Source organism: Podarcis muralis, chromosome 7 (genome assembly GCF_964188315.1).
Source record: "Podarcis muralis chromosome 7, rPodMur119.hap1.1, whole genome shotgun sequence".
NCBI lineage: Eukaryota > Metazoa > Chordata > Lepidosauria > Squamata > Lacertidae > Podarcis > Podarcis muralis.
The window spans coordinates 42,743,267-42,759,456 of record NC_135661.1 but is presented as its reverse complement, the minus strand read 5'-3'; the positions used below and the strand labels follow the sequence as shown (position 1 = coordinate 42,759,456).

Sequence of the window (16,190 nt, the reverse complement as noted above, 5' to 3'; positions counted from 1 at the left end):
CCTTGGTGCTCATGTGCTGCTTACAGGCACCATTGGAGCATTCCTGTGAGAACAGGATGCTGGACTAGAGGAGACCCCCTTTGGCCCCATGTAGGTGCTGCCGGGCTCTGCAAGTGTCCTTCACTTTTGCATGCAAGTCAAGTCACCTTCTGCGCAAGGCCTTGCACCAATGGAGGCTGTGCTGCCATTCAGCTGCCAGCAATCAAGCGGAAGAAAAGGGCAGAGCAGCTGTTTCTGGACATAAAACGATGATCGGTGCCAGGAGAGAATCTGGGGGGGTGGGGTGGGGGTGAAGGGAGAAATCCAGAGAGCCCAGCTTAAGAAATCAAAGGTAGAGCTTTCCCCTGACTATAAGCCATAGGCGGGGCACTTCTGTCATCTGCTCCTGCTAAGAGAAATACCGTTTTAAGGCAATAAAAATGCCACCTTCAGCAGGTTTTAGCCAGAGGTAAATTACTTATAATAACCTTTGAAGTGCTGGAGGGATGCTGGTGGGGGTGGGAGTGGGGGGCTGATTGCCGCAGCTGGATATGTCTGTCAGGAGTGTGGACTCCCCCCCCCCCCGGTAAGGCCTGTAAACAGCTTGGGTTTCTCAAAGGTACTTTTGCACAAAAAAGCTTGGTCCTTCCTACTATTCTCACCTGGGCCGGATGGAAAGGCCCTAAACGCTGAAAATATTATGGTATTCCGCCCTCATAAGTAATTCAAAATACAAACAATAGTAAATTATAAAATAATTTCCCCAAAAAATGACACAAATGATACATGTATCCTGAAATGTGCATGCATATAGTTCATGTGCAGCACCTGACAGAATCTGATTTCCTGGCATTATTTCCGCCTATGTTAGTAGGACACCCCACTCCTGGTTTAGCTGGGGATAAGTAATAAAATAGAACAGAAAAATAGGGAAAGAATGTGGAGTATAAGGAAGTCTTAGAAAGTTCAGATTTTTCCTGTGATGCTTAAAAACCCCCCAAACCAATTGTCAGATTATTTCAAAAAATTCTCATTTGCTGGTGCCCTGAGCTTGTGGTTTTTCTGCCTCTTGGTAACACAGTTCCCTGGTTCTCACCCAGGATGGGGCCAGTGCTAACCCCAGTAGGCAGTAAGTGACAGGGGACTCTGTCCATTTCCTGACATGGCCAACTCTTCCCTCAAAGCACCCTGCTGATTCCTGGAATCAACTCATTCCCATCTCAAGCAAAGTTTCAGTCTTGGACATGAGTTTGATATGTTTTTGCTTACATTCTGCTATCAGGGAGAAGCAGCCTTAGTCCTTGGGTTTTGTCACCAAATATTGTAAACGTTTAAATATTTGAACATTGTAATATGAGACTACAGAGCTGCTGAATCTCACGAGGCTTTTCTCTCTTGCAGGTCCCATGTGGAATCCTGAGATGAACCCCCAACAGGCCTCATACGCAAGTCCTGCCCCATAGCCAGGATGGAACTGGGAGCTGTCCGAGAGGTTGAGGTGCCTCACAGCTGCTGGAGAAGAAGGGATGATGGTTGCCATGGAGGACTCCCGTGCTGAGGGGCTGAAGGAAACCAGTTCCTTTTAGGCCTGGTCCTTAGTACCATGATGGGAGAGACACAGCATGCTTATGCCACCAACGATATTGAGCCTAGCGCCCAAGACAAAGATACTGGCTTTGAGCAATTTGGCAAGAAAGACGTGGGCGAATTTGATGGTCAGCTCCAGGAAGGCTCAGAGTCATGTCTCCACACTGGGACTGAGAATGGGTCCAGCTTCACTGGTGTCAAGGACAAGGAGCCGCACAATCAAAGGGAAGCTGTGATTCGGCCTCAGCAAGCAGGCAAGATAGACTTCAAGTCCCTCCACAACAGGCCCAAGTTCCTTAGCGATGGCCCTTGGGGTTCTGTCAAAGGAAGCCCCCAGTCTCCCCCTGGAAAGAGCAGAGCGAGGGATAAGAACAAGCGGTCTGGAAAAGGAGAGCGTGGCCACCAGCAGCTCTATAGACTTACTATCAGCAATGCCAGACCAAACCCCACCATTGGTATTGCTTATCCCCAGCAGAAGGTCACCCCGCCCAAGAAGGTCGAAGTGGGCCGGGGACCCATCTCGGGGAGCTACAGGTTCCACGTCCCCAGCATCCCCGAGAGAGAGGTAGAACTGCAGCAGGAAGACCTCAGTTTTGCACGGTGTTTTCCTGAGGCCCCCTCAAGCCATATCTCCAGCAACTTTACCTCCCCAACACCAACCGCGCGCCCAGCCCATGGCGCAAAGCTTCAGCTGCCAGCTGGAGTTCCTCATGAAAACTCTGGCACCAACGGGCAGCTGCATTATGTGGAGTTCCAGGGTAATGGGAATAGCTCGTGGCCTTTGCCAGAGAAAAGCCTCCCAGGTGCTAACAATGGACTCTCTGCCCCCAAAGCTTGCCCCTTGTTTCCCGAGAGCAGCAAACCTAGCGCACACTGTGTGGGGCCCTTGTCGTTCCAGTACCCCTTCCAGACTTTGCACAGCTCTGCTGCGGACCCTTTCCAAGGCGACATTCATGCTCAAGATTACATCGATGTGTCGCTGGCTGCCAGTCAGGCTTCTCATGGTGCTTTTGCCTTTCATCCTTCCTCCAGGGAATGGAAAGAGGAAGCTCTCGCCAGTGGCTCCTATGACCACGTTGGCCCGGAGGGCAGGATGTACGGGTTGGCTCCCCAACAAGCTCCCTTCCTCCCGTCACAGACTCAAGGGCATTTGCCTTGCTACAAAGGAAGGAATGAACATTCCACTGACCACAATGGTGCTATTTCTCCTTCTGGTGCTATCGACCAAACTTCAAGCACTTTCCAAGAAAACCAAGGCGTTTTCCCACCCAGTTTACACGTCTCTAGTTTGCCAAAGCCGACCGGGAAGAGGCAGTCCTTGCTGACAGACAACGTAGCTAGTCAAAGGATACTGGATCCCGGTGGTGCTCTGAGAAGGAACATGCCACAGGTCTCTCTACCCCAAGTGCACTTTCAGAACAAGTCTTATGGCGACCCCACGGCCAGTGCTGCCAGCCTGGGCTCAGTGCCTTTCGAGAAGAGCCTTCCCACTACTGTGCAGGCCCAACCCCGGCTCTTGCAGTCTTGGGAGGGAGGCAAGAAGGCTTACCCTCCCGTGGAACAAAGCTCAACCGTATACCCAAGCCCTGCTGGGAACCAGCTCTCGTTTGGGTGCCACCCAGGGGCAGAACAGAGGCAGCACATAAAGAAGGCCTGGCAGCAGCTGCGCCTCACCTCCGCAATGCCCGGCCAAGACCGAATTGAGCTGTCAAGAAAGCTCGCCAGCCAGAAGCCACCTTTCCCCCTTGGGGCATCAGACTGGGACAGCAGCAGCAAGGTTCAGAAGAACTCCACTCCCAGCTATCCAAGTAAAGCCCTGCTGTCTGGGGAGGGGGTCGTCAGGCAGCAGCATGATCCGGGGTCAAAGAACTGCACTCCGGCCAACGCTTTTGGCTTTGACGGAGCAAAGGACACGGAACTTCCTGGCATGTGTGTTTCCAGGGGCAAGCCCCTCTTCTTCAGCGTGAGCCAAGCACTGCCGCTAACTTCCTCTCGTCTCTCTTCCAACCCAGCTTTGGTGTTGCCACCGTCGGCCTTGACTGCCTCCCCAGCCGATTCTCCCCTCCCATCGCCTGCCCCCCACCCAGCCAGCAGCGGCAGCACCTGCTCATCCCTCTCGCCCACGTCAAGCAGCCCAAACAGCCACAGTTTTGAAGATGGCACTGTGCTGACCACGTCGCCCTTCTTTCACCACCAGTGCCAGCCAAAGGATGCCAGTGAGCCTTTCCATGCCTCCGACTCACTGAGCTCCACCGCAATCCACTACCAGGCAGCAGACCCTCTCAAGGGATTTCATCTCTCCCAAGGTGCCTCAAAGGATGAACTCCTCTACAGAGGCGTCCCTGTGGACAGCCACGTCCACAAGCCAGAAGCAGATGCCTCCAAAGCGCGTCTGGAGGGCTTTGAGGCTGAGCTGCCTCCACCGCCTTATTCCTCGCATCACTTCCTGGCAAGCACACTGAGCAGCACCAGCCTCGACCAGCTGGATGTCTTCCTGACTTGCAAGCAATGTGACCAGAACTTCAGCACACTCTCCTCTTTCCTGGACCACCGTCAGTTCTGCAGTTCTCACGCAGCTCTCCAGGGCCCATCAAAAGGCTCTTCCCGGGGGGCGGAGATCCGGAGGCAACACCTGGTGCCTCCCGAGTCCACAAAGCATCCGCAAGCTGGCCTGGGCCTCCTGCTGCCTCCTGTTGATTTTGCAGATGGAGAGAGCAAAGGGGAATCCAAGGAGGACCCTCTGAAGGCGAGTCAACTTAACGGCCTTGCCCCAAACCCCATGCAGCTTAGCGCTTCTGACTTGGAGATAGACGACGCCAAGCTCGACAGTTTGATCACGGAAGCTCTGAACGGACTTGGGTACCAGTCAGATAACCCTGAGATTGACAGCAGCTTCATCGATGTGTTTGCTGATGAAGAATTGGCCTCTGTGAAGGTCACCAATGGTGGGACCACTTACAAGGCAAAAGAGAGCGTTGCTTCAGGGAAGAAAACGAAGCAGCACCCAGGGATGGAGGAGAATGTGAAAATGTTGAGCTGCTATGATGATCATCCCGGCATGGACTTGACAAAAAGGAAACCACCCGAGAAGCAAAATGGGCATAAAGAGAGAGTGGTGAGCTGGTTTCCAGACCAGGGAGAGGAAAGGCTCGAAACACAGAGCAGCAGGGAGTCTGCTCAGAACAAGGCTAACGACCTGGCAATGTATGGTGAGGCCAACGTTGATGCAAATGCCCAACTGAAGGTCAGAAGGAAAAACTGCAGGAGCCCCTTTATGCCTCTAAGGCAGGAGGCCAAAACCATGTCAGAGCTGAAGCAGACCAAGAGCCTGAACCGCCCTCCTTCTCCAGGGAACAGCCTGCTCTCTGCAAAGGATGCCAAGAAGCGCAAGCTGCGGAGCGGCACCTGGAGCAAGGAGCTCATCCACAAGATTGTCCAGCAGAAGAACAAGCTGCACAAGCTGCACAGCAAGGGCGGCAAAGCCGTGCCGCTCTCCTTGCTTGCTGAGCGGATGCTCCCCGAAGCCAAGGACAGCAAGTTTGGCGAGTACGAATACATCTCGGAATCGGACGACGAGCGCGTGGAATACGCCAAGCGGCACTGCAGGAGGAAGGCGGGGCAGCGGTTCAACGGGAGGCTGAGGAGCAGCCTCAGTCGGAGGCGCCAAGGGAGAGCAGGGAGGGAGAAGGACAAGGAGCCAGCGTGGAGGTACGGTCAGAGGAGGGGCAGAGAGGAGCCCCAAAGGGCTGCCAGCAAAGAGCCCGGAAGTAAAAACGAATGCACGGGCAGAGTGTGGCGCAGGTGCAGCCGCTCTTCCACCAGCAGCTGCCAGAGCACCAGCCTGTCCAGTGAGACGAGCAACAGCCCTCAAAGCACCGAGAGGGCCGATTCTGACACTGAGAAGGAAAGTGAAGAGAGGAAGAGGTTGCTGCACGCCACACCACATCCACGAGAGCAGCCGGACATTCCTGAGAAAGAAGTGGAAGGAGGAAGAAGCCAAAGAATGACGTCTGAGTTGTCCAGAGAGCGAGGCAGCGTCAACTCACCCCCAGTTCAGACAGCAGGTTTCCAGGTGCATCAAAGCTCCAGCATGTCCCCAAACCATTGCACAAATGGAGATGAAGGTTTGCTCCGGGCCAAGGGGAAGAGCTATCACAGCAGTGGCCTTCTTAACCAGAACCCCAATGGGCTCTTTGGCACTGAGGATGCAGAACAATCCCACGGGGGATCAAGGCACAATGATGATAAGCCCCTGGCTGCACCAAAAGATGCCGAGCAGTGTTCACTGGAAAGGAATCAGTGCTGGCCCCAGTTTGCTACCTACAATGGAGAGGCCTTGAAATACCACCTGGATGAGCTCAGTGGCCCATCCTCTGATGGCAGCCATGACATCCCCAGTGACAAGAGCAACAGCTATGAACAAGTAGACCTCAAGTGTTCAAAGAAACCATTGATTGTGGCTCCAATCAGCTGTTTCCGAGACAATCCCATGGGCATAGGGATAGCCAGGAAAGGAGCTGCTGCGCTCGTTGATGCTGCTGGTGCATTCTATGACTGCAAAGGGTTATCTAACAGCTTTGAGTCATCGGGCCTTTTCTCGGATGCTGCAGGTGTGGAACCATCACACAGCAGCAATGTGTTCCTGTGCCAGGGGGGCATTGACCTCAACTCATTCAAACAGAAGCACCCTGAGATCACACCCTACGAAGCTGATAATCATGAACAAAGCAAAGTCCCCTCACCTCTTAGCTTTGATTCTTCATCGGTATTCGGGGAGCTGCCTGTGGCCGAGTTTGACGCCACCTTATATGATGGTGTGGTATCAAGCAAGGACAATTACGTGGCCTTTGAGTGTGCTGGCCATCATCAGCTCAGCAAAACCACCCCCTTTGACCAGCAGTATTCTCCATTCCCACAAGAGAAAGACTGGAATCTGATGGAGGGGACATCCCCAGTTTTGCCAGAAGACATTGCCCAGTTTCACAGCCTCCCTGTTGAAAAAACAGTCGCTAAAAGGTACCCTGCTGAGATCAACCAAATCCCTTTACCCGAAAGGATGGCAGATTACAGTATGGCTTTCATGAGCACTATCTCAGATGACGAGCTCGAGATCAAAAGGTTAGTCACTGAGTTGGAAAGCCAGCTGCAAGCAAACAAGCTGAACATGGAAGTATCCGATGAACACCAAGCCCCCAGACAACCTACCAGCACAGATAAGAAGGAAGCCACCCACCAGTTTTCACTCTTAACCCTCGACCAGGAAAGCAATGGGAAAGGGCTGTTCCTAACAGAAGCCGAGTTTGAGAAAGCAAGCCTCCTTTCTACAAAAGCCTGTGTCTGTGAAAACTCAGGGAATGAGAAAAGTCTCCTTGCAACTTTAGATAGCAAGTACAGAAGCCACAGGGACCCTTGGCCATGTCCGGTGCCATTCAGCCCAATACACTCCACCATGCACACACCATCTGCCACTGATCTGATTTTGGGAGGTCCTTTTAACTCCAAAGAGGACCAAGACAAGCTTCATGACAACCTGAAGGGTATTGAAATCTCCGAGGAAGATGACTTCAGTGAAATGCAGGCTGCACCTGCCAGAATCATGCCAGATTCATGCTCTTCAGGCATCTCTGACGATTTGCGAGTTCCAAGCTACACAGAGCATTTGATACAAAGCCCTGATCCATTGTTCCCTAAAACTCTGGAGGCAGCTGAGTTAAATGTGCATGAGCCTTTGCCTCTGAGAAGGGAGGTGTTTGCAGAACTGCCACCAAAGGAAAAAACTTTTGATGGTGCGGCTGAGTTGGAAACGTACGGGCAGCAAGTTCTGTGTTTGAAGCCAGATTTTGGACTACAAGATGTTGGTGGTCCAGAGCTTGATGGCAACTTGCCCTCTAGTGCCCAAAGCATCAAGGACCCAGAAATGCTGGAGAGCATCACACTCTTCCCAAGGGATGAGGATGGATCTGCCCTTCTGGATAAGTCCCGGCAGACTGTTTGCCACTCTCCAGCCCTACACAATAAAGCTGGAGATGGGAAAATGCTGGTTTTTGACACATTGCCATTTTCAAAGGAGATGAATGGGGAGGTAGAAGATGTGTCCACTCCCCAAGAGAAGGCAGGCAACCCATTGCAGCAGCTGCAGTTGTTTGTGGCCAGGACGGCCAAAAGCAACGAGGAGGACTTGCTGATGCCATGCTTCCCAGCCCTGCAGCCCACCTCCCACTTGCCTGCAAGTGTTGACATTCAGTCTGAACAGGAAGAGGCATCTATGGGCCCTGTTGCAAGTGAGGAGGTGGCTGAAAGCCCCACAGTGAAGGAAAGGAAGAGCTCCCTGGCAGACGAATCTGAGAACAGGACCAAGACATCTGATTCAACTGAACTGTTTTTTGAACCAGGCAAACAGGCAGAATATCTTGGTGAAAGGGCTCCCTGCACAACAGAGCAATCAGCCCTTCAGAGCCCTGAAAGACACAATCCCAATGGAGAGGAGAAGGAGCAGCAGCAGCACCTAAAAGATGACTGTTTCGAGGTGGTGGGTGACATTAAACTGTGTGCAGGTGGCATTTCCCCAGAGCACAGACACCTCTCACCACTCAGCGGCTCAATGGTGACCTCATTGCTAAGGGAAGAGAGAACGCAAGGTTGTCAAGGTACAGGAGAGGTGGTAGAAGATCAGCAGAATGCAACCCTGGCATTTAGGAGCCACAGAAAATCCCCCTTAAGCTCTGGATCATTTGAAAATGAAACACCAGGCTGTGCTTTGCCAGCCACGCTCAAGGGACTTGTGGCTCACTGCACACCTTGGGGTGAAACCTGCTGTGAGGATCAAGTGTTGTGTGCTGCAGAAGTCCACCAGATGGAAAGGAGTGGTGATCAGGTGGGACAGTTGCAATGTCATGTGACTTTGGCTCCCAGCAACTCACCTGAAAATCAACATCAGGATGATTACTCCTTGCACGGGAGAGGTTTCTGCTTGGGAACCAGCCCAGTTTCAGAAGAAGGCCAGAACTTGGAGGAGCAAGCCAGCCACTGTGCAGAAGCTTTGTCGCTGGAAGTCAGCTTGGCTAGTCAGAAAGAAGTGCTGAAAAGTGACACAGGCAGCGTAACACTCTCTGACTTTGGAGTACCACCATCTGAAGAGAGTCCGACTGCTGCTGGGGAGCAGCAGATTCCCCTTGTGTGCTCCTCTAGTGCTGAGAAGACTGTTGTTGGGGATCCCATGCAGGATTATTCGGAGCACCAAGAATGGACAGAAGCACCACAATTTCTACCCAGCATGCTCCCTTGTGGTGCCACCTCTCCTTTGCTGTCAGATATGATCAATAGTAGTCAACAGCACATTGAAGAAGGTGCCACCAGCACCTTGGCAGAACCTGAAAAGGTTGTCTGTACATCACCTGCCTCTTCGCTGTGCTCTGGCGACCTGGCAGCTCCTCCTGTAGAGATAAAAATACCCTTGAAATTACAAGCCAACAGCTGCACATCTCCCATCCTGCTACCTTCTAAAAATAATGATATTCCCGAAGAACTATCCAAGCATCCAGGTCATGAAGACAGTGGCATGTGCTCTGTGACGGATGTGATTACCTGTTCTCAGTCAGCATCCTTGCAAAACATCATGCTTGACCAGCCTGCATCAGAGACAGATTCTGCTCAGCTTACAAATACAAAGACGAATCAAAACAGGGAGTTAATGTCAAAGCCTCAGGGGCCAAAGGAGGCTCAGATTTGCCTCCAGAAAGACAGCAAAGATCACGCTCAACCAGAGATCCTTAATGATCAAGAGATGGCCACTGCTGACCTTGCAGGAACAGCTAATGCCAGTGAGGTTCACCTTAGTGCTGGCCAATTTCCAGAGACCACAGAGACTGGGATCAAGAAGGCTTCACAAGACATGGACAGCAGAGGCGACAGTTTGAAGAATGAAGGCTCTGAGAGTGTGAAAGGGTACATTAGCTACGCAGAACAAGAGGAGGGCAATGATGAAAGTCTGAAAGATGATTTCAAGACCAAGCAAGCAAAAGAAAAGAAGGAGAAAGGACTGCAAGTCACCTGTGATATTTGCACAGTTCGTTTTAGAACCAAAACTGGGTTGATGAGGCACAAAACTGTGAAACATCAGGAGAAAAAGGAGACCACTCCGTTACCAGGCCTGGACTGTGCTCCACTGGAAAAGGCATTCACAGCAAGCAAGCAACTCTCCCGGAGAAACAGCAGGGCTTCCATCAAAGAGAGAGCAGGCAGCTCACACCTGTCAAAAGCAGGCATTAGCCAACCATTTCCCAAATCCTGCAGGAGCCAAAGGAAAGAGCCCAGTCCAGAGATCCAAGAAGTTGTTAGTAAGGTGCTCAGTGACCTAAGTGTGATTTCATTTGATGTAACCCAGGAACTCCAAAGTACAGATGTTCCAAATGAAGACATGAAAACGACGTCGCTAAGGACAGAGGCAGAGAGATTGGGCAAATCAGCACCTGGCTCTAAACCAGGGCCAGACACAGGAGGGAAAGACAAAGAGGCTGGTGCTGGTGGGTTGGGCAGTTTTGCCAGGAAGAAATTGAAGGAAAAGGCAAGAAAAGCCAAAGTATTTCCCAATGAAACCATCAAATCTTCTCATCTAGAGAGTGAGATCCCTGAGCTTCGCTCCACAATGATTCCCTGCACTGTCAACCTCCTTCTGACCACTGTCTCTAAAGAACTGGAGAGCAGCACTCCATCACCTGGCCTCCAAGCACAGTCACCATTGCCACTTCACCCTCCAATAGTCAAGGACTTGGAAGAAGTTGGTGAAAAGACATCATCAGCCCAAGAGATGGCTGGGCAAGAACTTCTTCAGGATGTAGGGAGCTGTAATGAGCAATTGGTGGATCCAGGGTTGAAAGGACACTTGCCAGAGAAGTGGATGAGCAGGTACCCAAAACAAGTTGAGGAAAGGTTGAGCAATGTCTGTGAAGAACCAGGTGAGGATATCAACATGGAAAAACCAGAGTCATCTGAAGAGAATCCACCCAAAGAGATTTGCTGTAGAAATCAAAAGAGGCCATCAATGTATACACCAAGTCCCAGCAGCCTCCAGCAGTCCTGCCATGCTGGAGCAGTTGAAGAGGACTTCCCTGAAATCATATCAGAAAAAGCTTCCAGTGGTGTCCCTTATCCCACAGAGTCCAAGCCTTTGAGGATGGAAGAGCTTCAGATGAGGAATGAATCTCAGGGGGATGAGGGGGATGCCATGGGTCCAGACCTGCAGAGTTTGTTTGATGATGACTCCACGTTTTCACAACTTTTCCCCAGGAATGACCGGTTTGCCCATCGGAAGTGCAGGCGGGTATATGGAAAGCGGACCAAGAAGCCCAAACCTGTCATAGAAGTGAACCCCAGGCCAGAAGGCATGGCGGGTCTCTTTACAACCAGGATGGCTTCAGATCTAGGAGAAACCAGCTCTTTCTGTGTCACCAGGGAGGACCCTTGTGAGTACGACACCATCTCCATTGATGACGCTCTGACTCTCAACATGTGTCATGGCAGCAAAGCAATAGTAAGTGATGTCAATTCCGGATCTACCAAAAAGGTTCTGGAGCCAGACGATGCCAGGCGAAGGGAGGACATTACTGATTTGAAGAGCGATGGCACAATAAGGAGTCAAACAGAGGATCTTCCCAGCTTGAGTAGTTGGGGTAGTCTTGAGAAGAAGACGGAAGGCATTTCTGTTGACAGAACATTGCTCAGCTCATCCATGGAACTGACAAATGGCCAGTCATCAATGGCTCCCAGTCCAGAACCTCCTGACCTGGAAGAAGAATCCTATGACACTAGGATGAATGAAAATCCTGGCTTGTCTGAGTTTCATACAATTGATATGGATATGTTGAACACAAAGTTTGAGATGAGAGATGTATGCTTCTACAGCATTGGGGAAGATCATCTCAGCCACACTGATGATGAATGCACCTCAGGGTTCAAGCCACCGTCACCAGCCCAGCAAGGCAGACCCATCAAAAATAAGCTAGGAGAAGGAAAGCAGGGGAAAACCCGTAGCGACTTGAATCTCAAGGCTAAAGACAAGCAATACAAGTGCAAGGTGTGTTTCCAGTGGTTCCTCACTTTAGGGGAGCTGGACTTCCACAAGCTCACTCACAACCCTTCTCCACCACCAACATGCTACATGTGTGTCCAGAGGAAGTTCAGCTCCCGGGAGCAGCTAAGGGACCATTTGAAGGAGAAACATGCCAAGAACAAAGCCGGCTTGTGGGCCTGTGGGATGTGCCTGAAGGAAATATCTGACGTCTGGATGTACAATGAGCACTTACGAGAGCATGCCACTCAGTTTGCCCGGAAAGGCCAGGCTCAGAAATCTGTCCTGGGTGGGTTGCCCAGCTGCTTCAGTGATGATGATGATGCTGTCACGCATTTCCTGAACTCTATCATATGCCGGAAACCCAACAAATCAGCCAAGCATGCTGAGCCTGGCAGCAAAGCACCTGCTTGCAAAGAGAGCAAAAGTCCCAAGGAGCCCCAAGGAGGACAAGAACTGACTGTCAACAGGGACACCTTGGAAGTCCCACTAAGAACCAAGCCAACTGTTGCCTCTCCCAAAGCAACAGCCCCATCTCCCGACCCTGCCCCTAAAGCCGAAGGGGCTCCAAAGTTGGCTCCCATGCACCCAGAATGCAAAGATCCCTCTCGAGATTGCCATCACTGTGGGAAGCAGTTCCCCAAGCCCTTCAAGCTCCAGCGCCACCTGGTGGTGCACAGCTTGCAGAAGATCTACCTGTGCCACAAATGCCCAATGTTTTACCAGGAAACCAAAGAGCTTCGGAACCACCTCAGCCAAGAGCATGGAACGGCTGAGGAAGCAGACATCAAGCACACCACGCTCTATGCCTGTGAGCTCTGTGCGGATGTCATGCATGTCATCAAGAAGTCTTTCATCTGCAGCACCTGCAACTACACCTTCTCCAAAAAGGAGCAGTATGACCGGCACATGGAGAAGCACCTGGTGGGGAGCAGCAAGACCTTCCGATTCCGAGGAGTGATGCGGCCAGGAGTCTTGGCCAAGGATGGGGATAAGAAAGTAAAAGAGGAAGGACACCTGCGGGAAGACATACCAGCAGCCAAAAAGAAAAAGATGGTCCATCGCAACACCTTGCTTGCACCAGGCTTACCTGTGCAGGCAGATTGCACCTGTGTCCCCCAACTAGGGAGTGAACCTCTGCTGTCTCCAAATGAGTCTCTATCCACAGCAGCCAATGTGGCCACAACACCTCGACCCCAGACCTCCGTAAAAACAGAAGACCTGGTGGGCCGCTACTCCAGTCTCCTGGGTGAAATTGCAAAAACCCAATGTGATGATCTGCCTCCACCTCTACCAGTTTTGCCCCAGGATGAATCAGGTGGCCCAGAACTCAAGCCCACCACTGCACTTTCTGCAAGACAGCTGGTGAAAGGCGACTCCCTCGGCGACACTCCACCTCCTTCCATAGACTCTCCTGATGCAGTTAGTATTGATCTGGCCAGCTTAACACATAAGCAAACAGCACCACCAACACAAAAGCTGCCTCCAATTCATCTCTCTGAGAAGCACAGCAAGGAGGCAGTGGCCCCAGAAAAAGTCACCTCTAATGGCAAAAGTGAACATGCCATGGGAACCTGGGACAGCCCACATTTCCAAGAAGAACCCGTGAGCAAGATGCCTGACCTTTCTGCTGCAAATATGGGGGCAACAGAATGCAGGGGGACTCCCAAAACAGAGTGGAGCGGCAATCCTGATCTAAGTGATACAGCTCCTCAGGAAAGTGCCACCAAGATGCACTTACCTGAAGCGACCTTCCACATGCTCCTGCTGAAGGACAAGACCTCCTCACTTGCCCTCAACCGGTCTGCCAAAGAGATGCCTTCAAAGAAGGTCACAGGTGGGCAGACCTATGCCGAGAACGACCCCAGTGTCCATTGCTCCCTGGGCAGTGCAGAAGAGGCTCAGAAGCCACCACCCTTAAAAGACAAGGCCCTCCCAGAGATGGGTGCTGCTTATTCCAGAGACAACGGCACCAGTGTTGGCATCAAAGAGATGGGAAGCAACCCCGTCAAGCCTGTGAGCGGCCACCTCCGGAGCGAGGTGGGGAATGCCCAGGCAAAGCACAGCCACCCTGACCAGAGCAAATGCCCAGAGAGACCCATCGCTAATGGGCTGACCAAGCTTCATCCCAAAAAGCGGAAAGAACACAAATCCACTCACAAAGGAAGCTCAGCCTCCCGCGAGAACATTGAGGGGGATGGCAACAAGAAGAAAAAAGCCCGGACGCCAGATGCTGGGAGGAGCGACGCCGCTGGAGGGTTCAAAAGGGCTGATTGGCCCAACAGTGATGCTTTTGCTCTTTACCCCCGGAGGAGGGACCCTCACTGCAACAAACTGAGCCCTACGCTCAAGGTGCCCATGGCTGGCGGCCAGCTCAAAAAGATGGTGCTTGACCAATGCTTTCAGAAGAAGGCGGAGATCCGCCACACCAATGGAGACCTGAAACGCAAGAAGGACCTTTTGGCCGGCAAGGCCTTCCACCACCCCCTTTTAGCCAAAGACCCCTCTGCCTCCCTGCCAGGCTCTTTGAGCCGGCACAGAGCTGTCCAAGGTGCTAAGCTGCCCGACTCTCACAATTACAGGACAGCTGAATCCCAGAACAATCTCCTAAGCCAACTGTTTGGGCAGAAATTAAGTAGCTTTAAAATTCCTTTAAGAAGAGATACTTCTGAGTAATTTATGAAAGTGACTTATGGTGATCCTTCGCTGCTTTCATTGGGGTTTGCAGGGGGGGGGAGAGAAATTATCAAAGCATTAAATTCGTTTGTGTAGCGTGATTTCTCTGTCTAGCTTAAATGAACTTGCACTGCAGCCTCTGAAATAGTTTTGCTTTGTGTCTTGCTAATCTACTTTAATTCACCTGATTTATCATGCAAATGCTAGAACTTTGATGTTGCTGATGATGTTCATGAACTAAAACTGTAATCGCTTTGGGCAGAGTGAAGCGTCAAGAGGAAATGCTTTATTGGAGAAGTGCTGAGGTTATAAGGATACTTGCAAATCCCAGCCCCTTTTCAGACTGTGTCTCTGTTATCTTTGTACAAAGTACTTGAAGAGATGAACTTCATTCCAGAGACGTCTTATTCATAAGGTGCAGCACACTGTAGAAAGCATTTTTTTCCTCCTCCCAAAGATTTTGCACAAATAATCCCAAACGATTTCATTTAATTGGGAGCCAGCCTAAGAAATAACAATTTTAAAAAATTAAATTAAGAAGGAAGCAGGCCACAGTTTTGACAGACAGACATTTCCAAGAATGTGGCACTAAGAACTGCCATGCAGCATTTGGAAAGTTACTGCCTTTATTAGACCACTGTAGATGTTGCTAAAAGAGGGTTATATTTTTTATTTTTGCAAAGAGAAATGTACACGCCTTCCCCTCTAACCTAGCTAAACTGCACCTTGAAGATTTGTGACATAGTTTTTTATTATTGTTTTTAATTATTAATATTTTCCAGTGAGAAAACTGCCAACTTACATCTTCCCCACTCCCCTGCAGTACTGTGTCTCAAGGACCTGTAAGGTATCATTTTTATATTAAAAACAAACCAACAAACTCTTACTGTATTGAGGTAGTTGCTAGACTTGGTATGGGCTTTACACTATGCAGTTAAACTGGTGCTATTTTTATTTTCATAATGTGAATACAGACAGGAACACACACACACACACGAGTCAAGGAAGAGGGAGAAACTTGTGAAAGAAGTAAACAGTTGCCTGTCTAAACCTAACACGGAGAGTGCAGGATGGTGTTCTGACAATGCTCCTCCTGCGATGCTAATACTCTGCAGTGTATGCAGCAAAGGTAACATCTTGAGGCTTGAATCTCAGGTGCAAAACGCGACTTGGAGGATAATCAGCTGTTAATAGGGACCTCCATGTTTGAGAAAGAGGAGGAGACAATGCACTGAAGGGGTTAAGGGGGCACGCTCTCAGAGTACTTTGCGTGTGTCTTGCAAACTATATGTGTTTCAATTTTTTTAAGGAATTAAATGGCTTTATCCTGTTAATATGTACCTTTACAGTTCTTTGTGTAAAAAAAAAAAAAGTAGGTTAATTAAACGTCAGGTGCAATGCATTATGTTAAAAGTTTTTATTTTGATATTTGTCAGAGAACAGAGAAAAGTACAGAAGATGCCATTTTTTAAATAATAAAAAAGATGTTGTAAAGGTGCTATTTGAGCGCCTCTGCCTCTTTTAATATTGTTGAATAAAGTATGAGATGAACATAATGCTGTGGTACTGTAAAACGGGGCCCGGATTTATCTTCTCAAATATAGTCCAATATTTTCACAGAAGCTCACCGGTCTGTGTTGCGTTTTTCAGACAGTCTGCCTTCTATTCATTTCTTGTCCTTTGGGGATGCAGTGAGCGTGGGAAGGTGGTTGCCTGGCAGGCAGGACTGGACTACCATGTAACAACTGAAATTGCGTTACCGGGGGTTGGACTAGATGACCCCATGGGGTCCCTTCCAACTCTACAGTTCTATAATTCTGTGAAACCATTCTGGGTTAGTGTTCTTCTGTTGACAAAGAGCAGCCAGCACATGACTGGGGGT

At 50.4% G+C, this 16,190-nt stretch overlaps 1 protein-coding gene across 3 annotated transcripts in view; it reads left to right on the top strand.

Annotated features, from left to right (window-relative positions):
• The window catches only part of ZNF469 (zinc finger protein 469), a 277,120-nt gene extending 261,256 nt beyond the window's left edge, over positions 1-15,864 (top strand). For all 3 annotated transcript variants that reach the window (XM_077931613.1, XM_028739953.2, XM_028739951.2), the window contains one exon: positions 1,381-15,864. In XM_077931613.1, coding sequence (XP_077787739.1) covers positions 1,583-14,308 — 12,726 coding nt within the window. In that variant the 5' untranslated portion in view covers positions 1,381-1,582 and the 3' untranslated portion in view covers positions 14,309-15,864. The remainder of the gene's footprint in view (positions 1-1,380) is intronic.
• The last annotated feature ends 326 nt before the right edge of the window (positions 15,865-16,190 follow it).